We start from the raw sequence: 19,402 nt of genomic DNA, 5'->3' as shown, positions 1-19,402 counted from the left end.
GGTCTGTCAATTATAGTCTAGAATATATATATATATATGAAAAAATATCTTCACTGGTCTTAGCATTTCCAGAGGAAATTGCTTCCCAACACTCAGTGAAGCATTGACATTTTTTAATGTAAAAGAATTTATTAAAGGCAAATCGATGTACTAACATCAAACCCCATATGCAAATATCTTTATTTTATTTCTGGATATTTATATCAGGTTTGGTTTATGTAGATTCTTTCTCTGAGACTCATTTTTCCTTCTCTGAATCATATCCTCCAGAAGAGCCACTTGTAATCACATGGCACACATTTTAGTAACACGAAAAAGGACAATTTACTTATGTGATCTCCTCTTTGCATACTTGATCTAGTTTAGCTACTTTACACATCTTTGTGTTCCTTAATGACATTTCTATTTCCTCCTTTCGGGCATGGTGATATGAGAACCTAAATGTTGTGGTTCCATGGTTTTTGGTGGAGAAAACAATTTGCCGCATAAATCTTGAGAGATCTTAAAGATTTTTGTCTATTTTCCTTTCAGCTTTAGTAAGGTCTCACACCAAACATTATGCAATTTTTCTTTCATAACTTTTTGCTATTTTATGAGAAGATACTACTCATAATTTTCTTCCATAAAATTTAAAAAATGAGATTACTTTAAACTTTTGTTACTCTTGCCTGCCATATTTCTTCACTTGGTGATCATATGTTTGCTGGCACTTTCTGGGTTATGTGGATCTCTTCATTATGTTAACTGCTTTATATCAGTTAAATTTATATAAGAAATGGATAATCCATGTCTGTTTCTTTATGTTTCTTATTTTTTGCATCAAGGTTCTTTAGGTAGAGTTGGTTGAAGTAATTTGAGTATTTTTATTTTTGCTATAACAGCTCAATAGTCTAAATATACATTAATAACTGATTTGGCAATGACTCCCACTTTGGAAACCAGTGATTTTCTGATCAGGTGTAGTCAGTTTCATTTTTTTGTGACATTATTTAATGAACACCATATTCAGTGTCTTCCTGACTCTCTTCTTGAAGAAGTACTTACGATATAAACACATGAGGCTTCTCCATAGTCTACAAACCTTTGACTTTTTTCTTTCATTTTTTTAATATTGAGGGATATTCCCAACATATTTTCATTGTCTCCCCCTCCCCACAAACATACCATATACATCTCTGCATTGGAGTTGATGAATGTATGTCATCGAATATATGCTGATTTGAGATTTGGAGGGCCTTGTTGAGTTAGTTCTCAGGATTTATCTACTTTCTCATCTCCTGCAACAAATGTCAGCAAATAACTGCGATTATTTTCTTGGTAGTCTTTTTGGTCATAGACATCATGAGTACCATGAGACAAGATGATCCTGCCCCAAGACATGATATTTCTTAGTGCCTTTGGAAGCACAATGAAACCAATTCTGATAGCTCCTTTATTTGCTTCTCTATGTAGAATCTGCAAGACAGCCTTCCTCTTAGCTACAAGATTCTCCTGTCTTTTGGTTTAATTTATATTGATAATATTCATATTGATATGACTCATCACTACCTTTACTGTATTGACCTATTAGGCATTGAAAAAAGATCTCACATTTAGAGCAATATCAGTTGATAATAATTATCGATAGGTTAAAAATTCTGTAATTCTTAGTACTCTATGCCCCCTTTTCTGTCCGTCTGCCATTACTTCCAAAACAGAAAGAGTCTGCATAGGACCAAAGACCACTTATAATTTTTTTTTTGTTTCGTGAGTTGCTATAGCTCCTCCACCACACCCCACCACACCCCCACCAAAAAAAATCATCACCTAGTGAGCAGCTTACTGGTGGTGAGGTTATCTATACTTGAGACAATTCAGTTGGTCCTTGGAAAGCAGGCAAAATCTATTTCTGTGACCATGCTCAAAACATTTCCAGCATGGTAGAACTTGCCTGAGCTGGTGAACTATTTGTATGGTTTTGCAACCCAGAATTCCTTATATCGCAGAAGTAGAGTATTACATTTTTGTATCTCACTGATGATGAAGGTTTTAAATTAGCTTTAAAAATGAAGTTTTTTGAAAACTTATTTTGTAGACTAGTACTAATCTAATACTTTCTCTGTACACATCATGTATGATAGTGTTAATAAATGACATTTCTGTAGTACTTTAAATTTTGTGAAGCATACTACATTATCTGATTTGAAAAATGTGGTATAAGCCTATGTCTACCTTTCACTAGGTGATAGTTTCATTGGTTAAATATCCATTTTATTTATGTTTTGCCTAAATTCATTTATATTTTGTTTATATTTGCACATTTAGATATGTAAGAATTTGACAAGGAGTGGTAGAGTGGACAGAATTCACTTAGATTCAGGAAGACCTGGGTTTAAGTGTAGCTTCTGACAAATACTTGCTATGTGATGGTAGGCAAAGTCATTAAACCTCTCCCAGACAACTCTCAAGTGGAGTTACTAATGACTTGCTGATTTGCTTGAGTAGAAGGAGTTTCTTCACTGAGATTTCCCTATACTAGGTGCAATAACCATTAAATCCACTCCACAGAAACCCTGCACCGTTATTCCCAAAGGCTTTTTTATGAAGTTGATTTAGCTGATTTTTAAAAAAAATTACAGGCAACATTGAAAAGCAAATGTGTGCCGGATATCTCACTGGCTCCATCAATCAATTAACATTTATAAAGTACCTACTATGTCCCAGGCATGTTGCTAATCCTTGGGGATACAAAAAGAAGCAAAAGACAGTCCCTGCTCTCAGGGAGCTCACAATCTAATGGAGGAAACTGAAAGCAAACAAATATACATACACAATCTATGGACTGGATAAATAGGAAATCGTTAACAGAGAGAAGGTACTAGAATTAAAAGGGGTTGGGAAAGGCTTGCTGTACAAAATATAATTTTAGTTGGGACTTAAAGGAAGCCAGGGAAGCCAGGAGCTTGATTATAGGCAGAATTGAGGAGGGAATGCATTGCAGTCATGGAGGAAAGCTTGAGAGATTGCCTTTGAGTGGAAAGACGGAGTGTCTTATATGTAGAATAGACAGGAGGCCACTGTCACTGGATCAAAGGGCATGTGTCCAAGAGTAATGTATGACAAGAGTGGAAAGGTAGGAGGGAGTTGGGTTATAAATGGCTTTGAATGCCAAACAGAAAAATTTTTATCTGATTTTGGAGGTGTTAGGAAGCCACCCAGAAGTCGTGATATCCTTCACAAAAAGAAGACAAATCTGAGATAATCGAAGTTTTGGAGAGAAGTTGCTCTGTTTATTGGACTCCCCAGTTTTTGGCTTTAGCATCTTGTTTAATTCTTAAAGGCATAGTCTCTTTTTCACATTTAGAGGACAGTAAGGAGAGGACAAAATTACTTGTAAAAACTGCACAGAATGTTAATAGGATTTCTTTCTTTTGTGTTTCATTACCAAAATGTTCCATTTAATGCATGAAAAGGAATGGACTGGGATGGTTGATGTGAATATGTCATTGGTAAGCCAGTGTTAGAACTGTATGTTTGGTTACCCAGCATTTCATTCGTAAGTGTAACGTATTTTCAATTTAGGTAGGATATAATGGCCCTGAAACTTAGATGGATCGATGGATCGTAAAATGACTTCTTAGTAACCGAGGTACCATTGGATGAGTTACTTTTTCCATGCCACCATGTTGAGAGTGAAGTGTCCTAAAATTTTGTAGTTTGTTGGAATGAACATGCATTTTGCTGAATTGGGCTTACTGTGGGGTCACAATGATGATGTTAGTCATCTTTTTGTAGACTTGGATCTGGCTTTAAGCTAATAATTGTATCTTTCCTTTTCCAAATGAGGAAATTGAGGCTAAGTGAGATTCATAGTGTTCCCCAAGTTATAGCCTCTGAGTACTTACTAATATAGATAATTTCATGACTGGACCAGATTGTTCAATCTTTTAATATTATGTCTGGGTGATCCTGACCAGGTCATACCTTCTCTTTTTTTCCAGTAGTCTTTTTAATAATTACTGGCAATTTTGTTTTAGTAGGAGTAGTTCTGAATAACTTTTAGCTCTAACCAAACAAGAAGAAGTATATTTAGTAGAGAAAACATTTCATTTTGAAAGCGTGACCAGCAGCAAATCGGATTTCTCTTCTTTTTCCCCCTGCTCCTTATTGTGTTAGAGACTTGAAATGCAGAATTCTTTTCAGCAAACATCATTCTGTGTCCTACTTCAAGTTCACTTCGATGAATTTCCACTTTGAAAGAAAAAGCTTTGCTCTTCTTTATTCTTTCAAACATTGGAATGTCCAATTTCTTGCTAACCCTCTCCCTTCCCCCACAAATAGATAGACTCCCGCAGGAGAGTCACCAGCAAGTTAGTCAGTTCAATCAGTTTATTGTTCTCTCTCTTTGATTGAGATGCTTGAGGGGGAGAATGGAGAGGAGAAAGGAGGACAACAAAGATTTTAAAGTATATGAACTAGAACAGGCAAAGGAAGCTGCCCTGGGAGAAGAGTGGGAGTTGTAAACGACTTGGTGTAAGAAGAGCTTCCTATTCATTAGAATTCTTCCAAAGTGGAATGGCCCCCCTGGGGGTCCTGGCTTCCCCCTCATCCATGGAGGCTTTTAGGCAAAGACTAGATGACTGCTTATCAGATATATTGTAGAGCAGTGGTCTGAAGATCCCCACGTCTATGACCTTGGAGATGAAAAAAAAGTTATATCTTAATTTTCCCTGACCTTTGATTGCCTATGTTATCTTGTATTTTATTTTATGCCTTTAAAAACATTATTCTACTATTGTGCTGTAAGAAATGATGGAGGGATAGTTTCAGAAAAAACCTAGAAAAGCATATGAAGTGGTGCAGAGTGAAGTGAGCAGAACCAGGAGAACATTGTACACAGCAGCAGCAATACTGTAATGATAATCAACTGTGAAAGACTTAGCTACTCTGGTCAAGACAATGATCCAAGATAATTCCAAAGGACCCAGGATGAAAAATGCCATCCACTTTTAGGGAGACATCTGATGAACTCTGAGTGCAGATTGAAGCATTTTTTTTACTTTCCTTATTTTTCTTGCTTTATTTTTTCAAATATGGAAATGTCTCCCATGACTTCACATGTATAATGGGCATCATATTGCTTGCCTTCTCAATACATAGGGGAGGGGCTGTAGGGAGGTGTGTCAACAACCCGGCTGGCAGCTTCTGTAGGGGTATAATATTCACCCACAGCCAACACCCAGAAAGCTGCCAACAGCACAGGTTCTTTCAATCTGCTTAATTAAGGAAAGCAAGGTGAAGGGGTTGACAAGCTTACTTTTAATTCAAATATCATTCAGTTAGTTCAGGGGAAAAAAAAACCAGCACCCTGAACTTCAAAACAAAATGCAAATTACAGACATCAATAGACTTTGTCTGATTCAAGTCCCAACAGATAGTTACCACAGTTCAACAAAGTTTCAACATCCGGGTTTACAAGCTGGAGGGCTCCTTACCTACAGCTGCCCAGAGTCTCCTCATCAACACCATCTCCAGAGCCCCGCACCAATAGCTCTGTCCTCCCTTCTTATAGGGCTTTAGACATCATCAGACATCATCTGAATCACCAGAGCTCAGGCTCTGGTGATTGGTTCTTGAGTTGGCCCCTCCCCTTAGGACCCTGGGATGTTCACATCCACATGGATTACATTAACACCTAATGGGGTTTGGGCCTGGGGCTTAGCACCTAGTAAAGCTCACTGAGATAAATTGAATCACTCAAAGAAAACAAAGACAATTCTGGTTACAGGAGGCAGAGAATTTGGAATTCAAAATTTAAAAATGAAATATATATTACTTTGAGAAAGGGTCCATAGATTCACAAGACTGCCAAAAGGGACCATGACACACAAAAAGGTGATGAACCCTTGTTATAGATGGGATTCGTTTTCAGCTCTGGGTGATTTTACAGTTCTGTGAAATGTGAATAAATAATGTTAAGAATCCTGCCCATAGTGAAAGCTAGATATGGTATAGCTTCCTCTTCTGCTGAGACAGTCACCAGTAGTACAGGTTTTGTTAAGCAGTGTACTAGGTTCAGTTCTAGGTAGCAAAAGATCAGATTCATGAGAATTTATGGCTTCTAAGTAATTGCATTACCAAGTAAAATAGCCAGCCTCAAAGTGTGGGAATTATCTGTACTCTGTAACAACCATGCTTTCTTGTACCTCGTCTGTGTTTGTGTGGATATTGGATTGTCCAATGCTAATTGAATCCATAAAAGCCTCTTCTTGGAATGTTAGCAATTGTCTTATAACTAGAAAAGTTTTGGGAATGATCTAAGATACCCTGTAGGAAGGTATGCAGAAAAGAATGCTCTCTAAATCAATAAAAAACGTCATAATTCCTTGTCAGTGCTACAATAGCTAAAACAGCTTTGGGCCATGCTGGGAAGATTAAGAAATTTGGTATCTTGGCCAAACATTCTATCGGAGCATCATCGTGTTTGATGTACAAGTTGATTTTTTGAAACAGTTACTAACACAACCCATATTCTTTAGAAATTTGGGAGTTTGCATTTTTACTGTGAAGGGGTCTATATGATGACAAACACATGGTATGTAATCATAAGCAGCTATAACAGATGCCATGGAAGTACCATGTATTGGTAATTAAGGTGGGACTTTTTTTTGGACTGTTTACTCTTTTAGAAATGCTAAAGTAATCAAATGCCTTTGATTAAGCCTTACTAATGGCAAAGCCCCAGGCCCACACCCTTTTGCTAACTAGGTGCTAAACCCCAGGCCCACCCTTTTGCTGATTAGGTGTGAATCCTTTAGGCCCTGACCCAGGTATATAAGATCCAAGGTTGGCCTTTGACTTTTGGGGCTTTCAGTCACTGTAAGAGTGGCATGGGACTCTAAGCAGCCATTTTAAGAGCCCCAGGCTTGTAAACCCAGATGTTGATGCTTTCCTGGTAACTATGAATTATGATTTGGTCTCTTTATATTGTATATGTTTGTATTTGCTCTGAAGTTCAGGGTGTTGGCTTTTCCTCCTAAACTACTGAGTTATTACTGAATGTGTGATTAAAGTGGGATTATTAACCCCTTAAAGTTACTTTCCTTAGTAAAACAGATCAAAGAACCTGTGTTGGTGGCCTTCTGTGTGCTGGTTGTTGTTGGTTTTACACAGCCACAGTAGCTGCTAGCAAGATTATTGCTATATATCATTCTGCTTATCCTCATGTAACAGTTGAGGAAACTGAGACACAGACGAAGTGACTTGCCCAGAGTCACACAACTAGTAAGTTCTTACATGGATGCATATGGAAAATTCTACTTCAAAATGGACCTTATTTACCTAAAACTTTGAATAAAAGTTAAAGTGATTTTAATTAAAATTTTTTTAGTATCCATATATGACAAATGCAATTTACTGTGACAAAGGCCATCTAGGCAGGTAGGTAGTGAAATAGAGCACTGGACCTGGAGCCAGGAAAACCTGAATTCAAATCTAGCCTCAGACACTTATTAGCTAAATGACCCTGGGTCAGTCCATTCACCTCTGTCCGGCTCAGTCTCTTCATCTTTAAAATGAGGATGATAATGGCATCTACCTCCCAAAGTTCCTGTAAAGATCAAATGAGATTATATTTGTAAAACACTTTGCAAACTTTAAAGTGTTATGTAAATGTTTACATTAATAATAATAATAATTAATGGTAGCATCTACCTCTCAAGGTTTTTGAAAGGATCAAATGGGATTATGTTTGTAAAAATAATCTGCAAACCTTAAAGTGTTATATAAATGCTTACTATTAATATTTTTCTCTATTTAGAGGTAAACTATTGTTTTTCCTTTCTAGTGCAGACTAGAATATCTGTTTTCAAATAGGTATGGCAGGAAGGTGGAGGCAGAAGATAGAAGGTGGGTGGGTGGAAACCTCTACCTCTTAGGACCATGGCTCCTTTCAAGGCTTGTTTTAAGTGCCAAATCCTTCAAAAGACTTTCTCGATTTTCTCATTTGATATTCCTCCCCGTCTCCTACCCCATATTACCTTGAATTTATTTTGTGCATATATATGTATATACACACATATGTATTTGTACATGCAGATATGTATATATATACATACAAATACATATATGCATATCAATATTTATTATTTGTGTACATATATCTTTTCCAGTAGAATAGTAGAGTTTGTTTACCTATATCCTCCCAGTATGTCCCATTGAGGACAGGGACTTTGGATCACCTTGGATTTGTATCCCTTAGCACAGGGCCTGGTATATAGTAGGCACTTAATAAATACTTGATTGATTGAACAAATATAAGTTAATTATGTTACATCAAACTTTACTTGGAAATTATTCAGTTCCATAAGGAATTAGGTCCTATTGTGATTTAGTTAACTGAAATTTCCATCCTTAATTTTTACTCTATAGAGCAGTGGTACCAACTATCCTCCCATATGACCATGAGATCTTATATCTATATTAACTTATTAACTTATTATATTAACTTATATCTATATTAACTACATTAATTGACAAATATGTCTTCTTGCGACATTTGCATTAATAATACCCTTTGTCAATTTGGGTTACTTCAAGGTTAGCTGGTCTGTGTGTATCAAAACAGTACTCATTGTAACATAGTTCTTTAGCAGAGTTGCTTAAGTCCATAAATGTTTTTTTTAATTATTTCAACATAATTGGTTTCTTTTGTAATCCTGTGTCTTTTATTCATAAACACCCCCCTTATTTTGAGAAGGGGTCTTTTGGTGTCCCCAGGCTACTAGAAAAATCCATGACATGAAACAGGTTAAGAACCTCTGAGGTCTATGGTGTTGGGCCAATATGGGGAGTGAGGTCACTGTTGTGTAACAAACTGAAGGGAGGGACTTCAAGCAGAGAAGTCAGATGGTTTTAGAGACTCAGTAAAAATCCAACTAGAAACATAGTGATGTAAGTATGTATGTCTATTGTTGTTGTGTTTGTCTTTCATTTTTGAAGAGGATCATGACATCAGGAAAATGATGACATGATTTGCAGTTGACTTTGATTTGAGTGAGGGAGGGCTGTGCAATGTCACCAGCCTCACTTTCTCCTCCAGATCCATCTGGATCCAGTGACCAGATATTCATCAGGATGACTGGAGATGGCCCAGGATGCAATGGGAGACCCTGGCCCTTTTAGGCTCTGGCCTTTTTTAGGTTCTCACTTTGAGTGAGGTAATGCCCATTCATACACGGGAACTGATAGTCTAACTTGACATCCAGTTTTAAGGATGGGGGAGGTCTTTTTGAATAAAAGCCCTGGTCAGCCACATGATGAAGGCAAAATTGTAAACAGTTCCTCAAATAGCAGCTCTAGGTACACACCAAAGAAGAAACTTCATGTGAATGTAGTGAAAAATGTTGTGAAGTATTGACTATACGTACTGATATAGCTTGCACTAGAGTCAATAATATTTTTAAATGAATAACTACATAATAATAATAGCTGATATTTATGTTTTGCTTCAAGTTTTGCAAAAGACTTTGTGTGTCATTTCACTTGATCCTTACAACAACCTTGTGAGTTGGATATATTAGTTTTCCATTTTAATAATTAGCAAGCAGGCTTAGAGAGGTTAAACAACGTGCCCAGGGTCATACAACCAGTGTGTGTCTGAGAAAAGATTGAATACAAGCTTCCTTGACTCCAGGTCTCTCTCCACTATGTTACCTATTTGCTATAGATAATAAGTAATAATGTTAGGAAATTATATGTAATAAATACCAGCATTATTAAATCATATGTAATAAATAGTTTGTATATATAAGTATATATAGATTATATATAATAGTATGTTATATACAAAATATATATACTTTTATATATTATAGTATATTATGTATAATATTGTTATATATTATATAAAATTATATATATTATATAATACATAAAATGATATATAAAGTATGTATAAATTACATACTATACATAATAATTAATATAGTATTATATTTTTATTATTATAATATATTATAATTATCAATATATTATAATCTATTACACTATAAATTTATAATAATATATCTAAACACAATATCATATAATTACATATATATGATAAATTACATATCATTATGTGGTCGATAACATACATGAGTAAGTATGTATCTCTATGTCACTCCCCAGCTTCCAATCTAGAAGACATCAACTCCGTAGGTTGGCATTTAAAGCCTTTACCTGTCTGATTCCATCCTACCTTTCCAGGTTTATTTCATTTTAATTCTAAACTAAACACCAAAAAAGGAGCATTTCACAGAGCAGATCACCAAAAGAGAATTCTATATGAAATTGTGAATCTGCATTTCCAAGTGCCTGCTTTTTGTTAAAATGTTTTATTATTTTCAAAATTGTCTTTCTTGTTTGTTCTTCCTTCTGAATTTCCTTCTGTTCTCTTCTGTGCATTAAAAATAAAAGTATTAATCTCTTGTTTTCATCACCTTTGGTACTTTTCCCCTTTTCCAGTCATTAGTGGAGAGAAAGGGGTGACATTCCTCGTAACAAGCATAGTCAAGCAAAATGAATCCACATAGTTATCATGTCTGTAAATGTATGTCTCTGCCCCTTGGGTCTATCATTTCTTGGTTGGGGGAGGGCGATAGGGAGAGGTTGGCCCTTGCTGCCTCAGGACATGTATTTTGACTGTCTGTGCTCTCACTTCATCTGAGTGGGGGCTCTTTCCTATTTCTCTTGGGCTTCTGGATGACTTTTTCTACAATTCTGGGATGGATAGAAGTCACTGTAGTTTCTTGATGGATTTCTTGATCATTTTTTGTTTTGGTGTGAACTTCAAGGTTTTGCTGGAGTAGATTGGTGGGAGCTGGGAAGCTTGCCTCCCATCTTGTCAGAAAGACCTCCAGGTTCATTGTATATTCTTCTCTCTCACACACACTGTATGTTTTAACCAAATTTGCCTGCTTACCATTTCTCCAACTTGGCATTTACACAGACTTTCTCACATACCTGGGACATACTTCTTCCTCATTCCTGTCTCTTAGCCTCCTTGTTTTCCTTTAAAGCTTAGTTCATATACTATTTCCTACATAGGTCTTTCCTGATCTCCCTAGTTGTTCATGTTCTTTCCCTTTTCAAAGAATCATGTCTAGATTGATCTGGTAACATGTTATAATCTGGTCCTCTTCCCCATCTGGGGGAATGTAAGATATGATGTAATGCCCCAGAATGTAAGTTCCTTAGTGTCATGCATTTAATAGGTGCCTATTAAATGCTTGTTGGATTGGATTGCTGGGCTGAATTTATGCATATTTTATATATTCATATATATTTATATTTAACTACTTTATGTTAAATATTTATATATTATAATGTAGTATGTATACATGTGTGTATGTGATTTTCCAAATGGAGACATGATTATTAGAATATATACTTGTATTTGGAGAAAATACATAAGGGCAAACTTATATTCTCATATTTAGGGTACTGAAATTGGGCTGGAAAGGCATACTGGATAGTGAATAGGCCTTGAAATCAGGAAGACCTATGTTCCAGTCATACCTCTGACACATACTGTCTCTGTGACTGAGCAAGCCACTTAGTCTCTGAATGCTTCAGGCAACTCTTTAAAACTTGTGGTGGCAGAGAAGATGCTAACCTGTATTAGTAGAGGGAATTAACTCTTCTGGGAGTTTCCTATGTCAATAAAATCACAGGTCTAGCCCTTATCCCTATCTCTAAGAGTTGATACAGTCCATTGCCTGCATAGGAAACTGTAGATCCCTCTCCAGGAAATTTGCGGCAAGGAAATTTATGGATCCATAAGTCTAAGTCCAAAAGGAAGTTAACAACATAGGTGGTGCTGGAGAGAGACTCTAGTCTTACTTGCTGTCATAGGAGAAACTCTTCATTTAATCCTTGATCTTTCACTGGGATAACACTAAAGAAAAGGAGTGCAAAAAGGGCTCCCTCAGGTGTGCCCAAATGAATCAGACTTTGAAGTGGCGTCTTTACTCACTTATTAAAAGATGAGGGGAAAAATGCATTTTCCCTCACCTTTTCGAAGGTATCTGATCTTGTATCTGACCAATGTATGAAAAAAATTTCATTAAAAATAATATCTTCTTTTTCTTTCTTTTTTTTTTAGTGACTACACATATGGAATCTCTTCTTCACATCGCAATGAGATGGGGCTTGGTTAAGTTTTCACAGTTCCTCTTATGTCTCCCGGGGGGAAGACAGGCCCTAGCTCTGACTAATGAAGAAGGAGCTCTGCCATTAGATTTGGCTTTGAAGCTTGGGCACTCTAAACTGGTAGAAGTCATCAACAAGTGAGTGTCTGCTTGATATGATGCTTTCTCTGTCAATATTAATTAATTATGGTACTTGATAAGTGAAATTCTTTTAATAACATCACAGTTTGATATTATTATCAGTTTGGTTAGTAGTAACCAAAGAGCCAAAACAAAGCTTTAGTCAGTACGCTGGGGTAGCAACCAAAGGTGCTATTCGATATGAAGTATTTGTTTTTTTCGTTGTGCTTTCGTTGCCCTCACCTCTCTGGTTGCTACTTCTTGGTGATTCCGTTAACTGGTACTATAAAGGAGCATGAGGAATTATTAAGCCCTTGTTGCAAGTAGTATTTTTGATGGTGGCTGTTGTGGTAGAAGATGGGAAGTGAGGAGAGCAGGGCAGAGGAAGGTAGGGGAAAGAATACCTCCTCAATGTGGCAAGGGTGGATAAAATCTTTAATGGTATATACTTTGAAAACACTTTTTCTTCCTCAATCACCTGTGATATGGTTTCCATTCTCTCCAACCTACTATGATGATTCACTTAACTTTGACTTCCATGACATTATTTTCTTCCTATTCTCTTGTTTCATTCTTCCTTCTTGTTCCTTCCCTATTTCTTCTTTCCTCTGCTGTTTTACTCTGTAGACTTTGGTCTTCTGCTATTCTCCACTGACACTCCCTCTCTAGAGGCGTTTCCTCCCTCATGTATTACAGAAATTGCCTATGTGTATGTGATTGCTAATTTTAGGCTATTACTAAACCACATTAATTTTCTCTCCAGTGTCCATAGAATCCATCTCTTCCTATCTATTACCTCATTGACCATTACAACAGTCCACTGACTTATCTCCCTGTCTCTAATTTCATTCTAGTATTATTTATCCTACATATATTTGCTAGAGTAGTCTTTCATTATGTTACCCTCCTGGTCAGAAACCCACAATACTTTCTCTTATTTGTCATAATAAGTCCAACTTTTTCAGCTTAGCTTTCAATGCAGTTTACCATCATTTCATTCATCCATTGAATTAATCATCAGTTTCTTCCTTCTGGCTTAGTGGTCTGTTGTATGCTTCCAGTATAACATCTCTTCTGTGTTCCCCTCTTTAATTCTTGTCCAAATGCTTTCAACTATGCCTTTTCCCTATGGATTTCATGGGTTTCCAGACAGTATTTTATTGATATGCTGTATTATTGTGTGGTTTTTAAAATATAATATACTCCTTTTAAATATGGTGTATCTTTTCTTGGCCATACTCTAGTCATGGGTCACACCCCAGCAGTCTCAGTGATACCCACAAAGTTAAGTTTACTACATTGTATTTTGCTTATAACTCATATACTATACATTGGTATATGGACACCAGAGATCATAAATAGTGTTAATATCCTATTTTCTATAAATTGTTTCTTGTGATTTTGCATGCTGTTCTCTTCAATAGAAATGTGCAATCCCTATTTTCTACCCATCAAAGTGAATCATCTTCTACCTTAAAAGCTAAAATCATTAAGGACTTTTTGCTGCATCCCATTTGTTTCAGATCAAAATCCAGTTCTGTATCTCTCCTCAATACTTTTTATATTCATTCTTCATTCATTTACATTTATTGAAAATGCCTACTATGGAGTATGTAGGAAGGAAGGAAACATTTATTAATGACCAAGGCAACAGTGAAGCAGTGTTCTCACTGTGTGTCAGGCACTGTGCTAAGTACTTTACAATTATTATCTCATTTGATCCTTAAAACAGCCCTGGGAGGTAAGGGCTATTATCATCACCATTTTACAGGAAACTGAGGCAGACAGAGGTGAAATGGCTTGCCAAGGATCATACAATGTTTGAGATCAGATTAGAACTTAGATCTTTCTGATGCAGGCCGAGCAGTACCACCTTCTGACCCCGTAACTGTTCTAGGTACTAGGTGGAAGGCAAAAGGCATGCAAAATGAAAACCTCCCTACCAGGAGTTTCTATATTCTAGTTGGAAAGACATGATGTCTTTGAGAAATAGCTGAATTTTGTGCAAGGTAGCTTAAAGTTGTATGATTTTTAAGAAATGAGCAAAAATATTGACACCACTGAATTTGGTGACAGTTCTTTTGAAAAATTCAAGAATGGGCTGTTTGCTAACACTAGGCCCCTTTCTTTGTTGTTTGACTTAAGTGGGTGGAAGGAAGGAGAGAGGAACATAAATAATTCTCTTCCCCATACCCCACCAAGGGAGAGCCAGGGGAGGTGTGGCGAAGGAGAGGAAGAAGGGAAAGCAATGATGAACAGTTCAGAGGGTAGTTAAGAAATGGTTTTCATTCATTTGTAAGCAATGGAATGAATTTAAAGCTCTTCAAAGGAGAGCAAGAACACTGTTTCACTGTTCCCTTGGTCATCAAACAGATGGTTTGTGAGCTTTTAGGAAGTATGGTGATCCCCAGAAGCTAATACAAGTTTGCCAAGAACAATTCATACCCAATTAGCCTCATTTCATTTTTTGAAAGCTGTGGAAAGTTTTTCATTCCCCTCTTTTGGATAAAACAGAGGATTGTGAGCAACATATGTGTTGGTCATCTTATTTTTGATGGGAGAATAGGAATTGATCCGCTATGTGAAATGTAGTTGACCTAGATCTGTTCTTAGTTCTTCATGTCTAAAAGAGTTCTTTCTTGTGCTGTCCAAAATACTATTTGAAACCATAGCCATTAACTTTAAAAAATCCATTAAAGTGATTTTCTCAAAGCATACATCTAAGAATGTCACCCCACCCAGACTATAATGTCTCCCTAGCTCCTCCAGGATCAAATATAAAATTCTATGTTTGGCATTCAAAGTCCTTCATAACCTTGCCCTACCTTTGAAGACCTTCCTGTCTTTTTATACCCCTCCCCTCCTGTGTCTCATGTACTTTTCAGTCCAGTGACATTGGTCTCCTCGCTATTTTTCAAATAAATCAGTGCCTGACTGTAGGCATTTTCATAGACTGCCTCTCATTCCCAGAATGATCACCCTCCTCATCTCTGTCACTATCTTCCCTGGCTTCATTCCAGGTAAAATTTCATCTTCTACAGGAAACCTTCCTTAATCCCTCTGAATTCTAATGCCTTCCCTCCATCAATTACTTCCAATTTATGCTGCATATAGCTTGTTTGCATTTTGTCTCCCCTATGTTGCATGCTGTCTTGACTTCTGAGTGAATTGCATTTGAGGGGAGCAAAGCTGCACAACACTGTCAGCCTTACTCTCTCCTCCAGAGTCATCAAGGTCCAGTGGCAAGACAAAGGTCAACTGGTGATGGCCCAGCATGAGCTCCTTGAGTCTTTGTCTAACAATTAGCGCAGTGCTGGGCACATCGTGGGTACTTAATAAATGGCTATTGGCAGACTGAGGAAGAGTTCTAAGCTCAGGTCAGATCTAATGGACTTAGAGTAATGGACTTCGAAATAGTCCTGTTTCTTTCTGGCTAATGGCGAGTTAACCAGTAGACATTTCCAAGTAAATATATAGACATGTTTATATGGTTATCAAAGATCACATACAAAGCCTTTTAAGCTTTAGAGCAAAAAATCACATCATGGAGAATGTAGTCATATTTAACAGAAATGAACAACAACACTGGTCATGCAAGTAGTTTCTGCTAATGGCAGAGTACAGCCTAGAGATGAATGAAGTCTGTAATGACACCCTCCAGAACACTCAGCTCTGGCAGATTTTTCTGAGGCAGGAAAGTGTTATTAAATGAAAATGCCAGGCTTGATTACAGGTTAAAAATTCACATTAGTTTGATGCTTACCAAATCTCCATCTTGTTTTTACCCTTCTCTCTCTTTCTGTCTCTGTCTCTCTCTGTCTCTGTCTCTGTCCCTCTCTCTGTTTGTCTTTCTGTGTCCCTCCCTCCCCCTTCTCAATCTCTCAATTTCTCTCTCTCTCTCTCTCTCTCTCTCTCTCTCTCTCTCTCTCTCTCTCTCTCTCTCTCTCTCTCTCTCTCTCTTCTTTTACAAGCTTATTTGGTCCTCTTATGTTTTGTTTACATTTCTGGTCTTCATGATTTTATTTGTCCCCTTCAGTCTAGTCTCCCCTTTGTCACCTTCCTTCTGGACTATCTGGACTATTGTGTACTTTTGCATTTTTGGACTACTTTCCACTTTAGTCTTCTGGTTATAACTTATTTGTTTTCCCTTCTCCTCACCATCCCCAAAGTTTTAAAGAGAATTTCTCCCTGACTTTTCACTTTTTTTGACCGCACTATTGGTGAATATACTTGTCTCTGAGCTTTATCTTATGTAGATTATCAGAGGATAGTCAAAGTTATATTTTTTACTTATGCAATCTATATTCTAGACAAATTGGCCTTATTCTTTCCTGTGTGTGACGTTACATTTCCCCCTATGTGTGACTCTCCTTTGTACAAGCTGTCTTCTGTGTTTCTCCTTCTTTACCTTATACCTTTTAGAAGATATAGCTTTCTTCAAGGTTCAACCCAAGTGCTACTTCCTACAATAAGTTTTTCTTGATTCTCCCAGTTCGTTAATGTCTCCTGAAATATTATTTTGTTCTTTATCTTATGTTATCTGTGTATGTGTTGTATTTCCCTCTCTGGAGATTATAAGTTCTTGAATATGGAGCTGTCACATTTTTGTTTTTGTATCCGCAGTTCCTAGCACATGGTAGATGCTTAACAAATCCTCATTGAATTGAGTTTTATTTATCATCAAGAAATGCTGTTTGATCTTAACATATGCATGGGATAGAATTTTTTGGAGGAAAGCCTTTAAGGCTGTATCTTGCCCTGTCAAGTCAGATGCTTTCTAAACTTGAGCAAAAAATAAACACAGTAGGGTCTTGTACTCTGTACATCTTTTATTCATTTGCGTGACTGTGAAGATGTGGTTTACTGTAGTGCAGGAAGAGCAATGATTTAGGTGATGGCAGCATCGAAAATCAATGGCTATCAGCTTTGCTCTATCCCTCTAGTTTTGCTAGTTTGAGTAAACCTAGTGTTAGCAGCCAAGGGCATGGTGAGGGTTGAAAGTAATTTTTTCACCTAATTGCAAAGAGCAGATAGACCTCAAGGAGTGACATCTGGGAGGAAATAAAGGAGTTCCGAAATCAGACTCAATTTAAGGTTTTCGCTATTTATAGTTGTGAGCCTGATTCACAAAAGAGCTCGGATAGCACTGAAGTTACGAGTTAGTTGTACAAAAGGAACTGTGAATACTTCCTCATGGGGAAGAGGCTAGACAGTAGCTATAGTCCAAAGAGGAAGCAGTAGCAGGTGCCCCAGCCAATAGCCCAGCAGATGACACCAGAGCTTTGTAGCTTAGAGAATAGAGTAACCAGCAGATGACATTGCCAGACTGACAGATGAGATCATTTCCCACTTGGCTGCTTTCCTGGACTTCATCACCTCCAGAAACTCATCAATCTGCAAGATGAAACCAACTCCCATATCCTCGGATTGTTTCCCACCCTGGTTATAGGACTTCCTTATCCACCAGTGCATGGATGACCTCATTCCTCCCTCCCCTCACCCTTGCTCTCTTCTAGTTCTCTACCCCATTAGACTGGAGCTCCTTGAGGGCAGGGACTCTCTCATGCCTTTCTTTATAACCCCAGTACTTACTTAGCACAATGCCCTGTACGTGGTAGGCAATAATAAATAGATGACCCTGAGCAATAATAAATGACATTTCTTAATTGTATTACATATATTTTTACCATGTACATTGTTTGCAAAAATAAATGCCTACTGATAACTTTTATCTACAGTTCTTTGGGAGGGGGCAGGAGACAGCAGCTTCAGAAGTAGATTGGGTTTCCAGCTAGTTGTTCAGTTATTTCAGTCATGACCAACTCTTTGTGATCCCATTTGTAGTTTTCTTGGCAAAGATACTGGACTGGTTTGTCATTTCCTTCTCCAGCTCATTTTACAGATGAGGAAACTGAGGCAAACAGGGTTAAATGATTTGCCCAGAGTCACACAGATAGTAAGTACCTGAGGCCAGATTTGAACTCAGGAAGATGAGTCCTCTTCACTCCAGGCCTGGTGCTCTATGCATTGCACTACCCTAGGAATCTGAATTGCCTCAGTTCTGTTTGTTGATTATGAATATTCCCTTTCCCACAGGAGGTATGGGGAATTTTAGGAGAGTATGCCCCTACATATAGGGACCTTCCTTATTATATACATGGTTATTCTATTTTAATGAAATGTCTTCTGCTTTGAATTTGTGTGTTCCCTGGTTTGATCTGGCAAAAGGGAAAAATCCATGGGATCTCATTAACTGTGGCTTTGAATGAATGGTGACCAAATCATGATTTGAATTTAGTATAGCTTTCATGAGATCACAATTAAGAAATAGATCTACACTGGAAAATCAGTTGTAAACATATGCTTGTTTCTTTTTCTTTTTCATAAAGAATGACTTTGATATACTTGTAGATCATTCCTATGAAGATTTTATAAAAGTTAGAAAGGCAATCAGGACAATAATTATCAATATCTCCTAATTGTCTAGCTTTTTTTTCTTTCTTCCTTTCAGATCTCATTAGATTGTATCTTAGTGTCTTTCCTGGACTCATGAATAATAGTCTGATCTGTGGTATTTTGAAAACTATGAAGTTATACAAATGGAAGAAACCATCATTGTTGACAATAAAACAATGAAATCAGTCTCTCTTGTGGGACTCATGGAGCAGGCCCATCACTTTTCAGTGACGGGTCTTACAAATCAATGCTAGACTTGAAGTAATACTGATCCCTTTGTAGGGCCGGTTCCGGTTTGTTGAGGTACATTCAAAGATCGAAATAATGTAGACAAGATTAAGAGCCTTTCCTTTGTGGAATGTCTTTTTCTTTTGCCTTAACATAGTCCTATACCAGTAATTTCAAGGCAAATTTTGGCAAAAAAGGGTAGATTTTCGTGACTTTTTTCTTGTATCCCAGGAAGTTGGGGACTGAGGATATAGTTTATCTTTTTATGGTTCTTTTTCATTTTACAAAGTGGTCTCCATTTTGCAGCCAAATGATTTTCCTAAAGCACAAGTCTGACCATTACCTATCACAACTTAATAAACTCCAGTGGCTTCCAGTTATCATGACAATCAAATATAAACTCTCCTCTTTGTTCTTTGAAGCTCTTT

At 37.1% G+C, this 19,402-nt stretch overlaps 1 protein-coding gene across 3 annotated transcripts in view; it reads left to right on the top strand.

The window, feature by feature from the left end:
• Nucleotides 1-19,402, top strand: part of ARHGEF28 (Rho guanine nucleotide exchange factor 28) — a 276,929-nt gene that overhangs the window by 47,315 nt on the left and 210,212 nt on the right. For all 3 annotated transcript variants that reach the window (XM_036763762.1, XM_036763753.1, XM_036763746.1), the window contains exon 4: nucleotides 12,125-12,308. In XM_036763762.1, coding sequence (XP_036619657.1) covers nucleotides 12,125-12,308 — 184 coding nt within the window. The remainder of the gene's footprint in view (nucleotides 1-12,124; nucleotides 12,309-19,402) is intronic.

Source organism: Trichosurus vulpecula, chromosome 1 (assembly GCF_011100635.1).
Source record: "Trichosurus vulpecula isolate mTriVul1 chromosome 1, mTriVul1.pri, whole genome shotgun sequence".
NCBI lineage: Eukaryota > Metazoa > Chordata > Mammalia > Diprotodontia > Phalangeridae > Trichosurus > Trichosurus vulpecula.
This window is presented reverse-complemented; position numbering and strand designations above follow the sequence as displayed.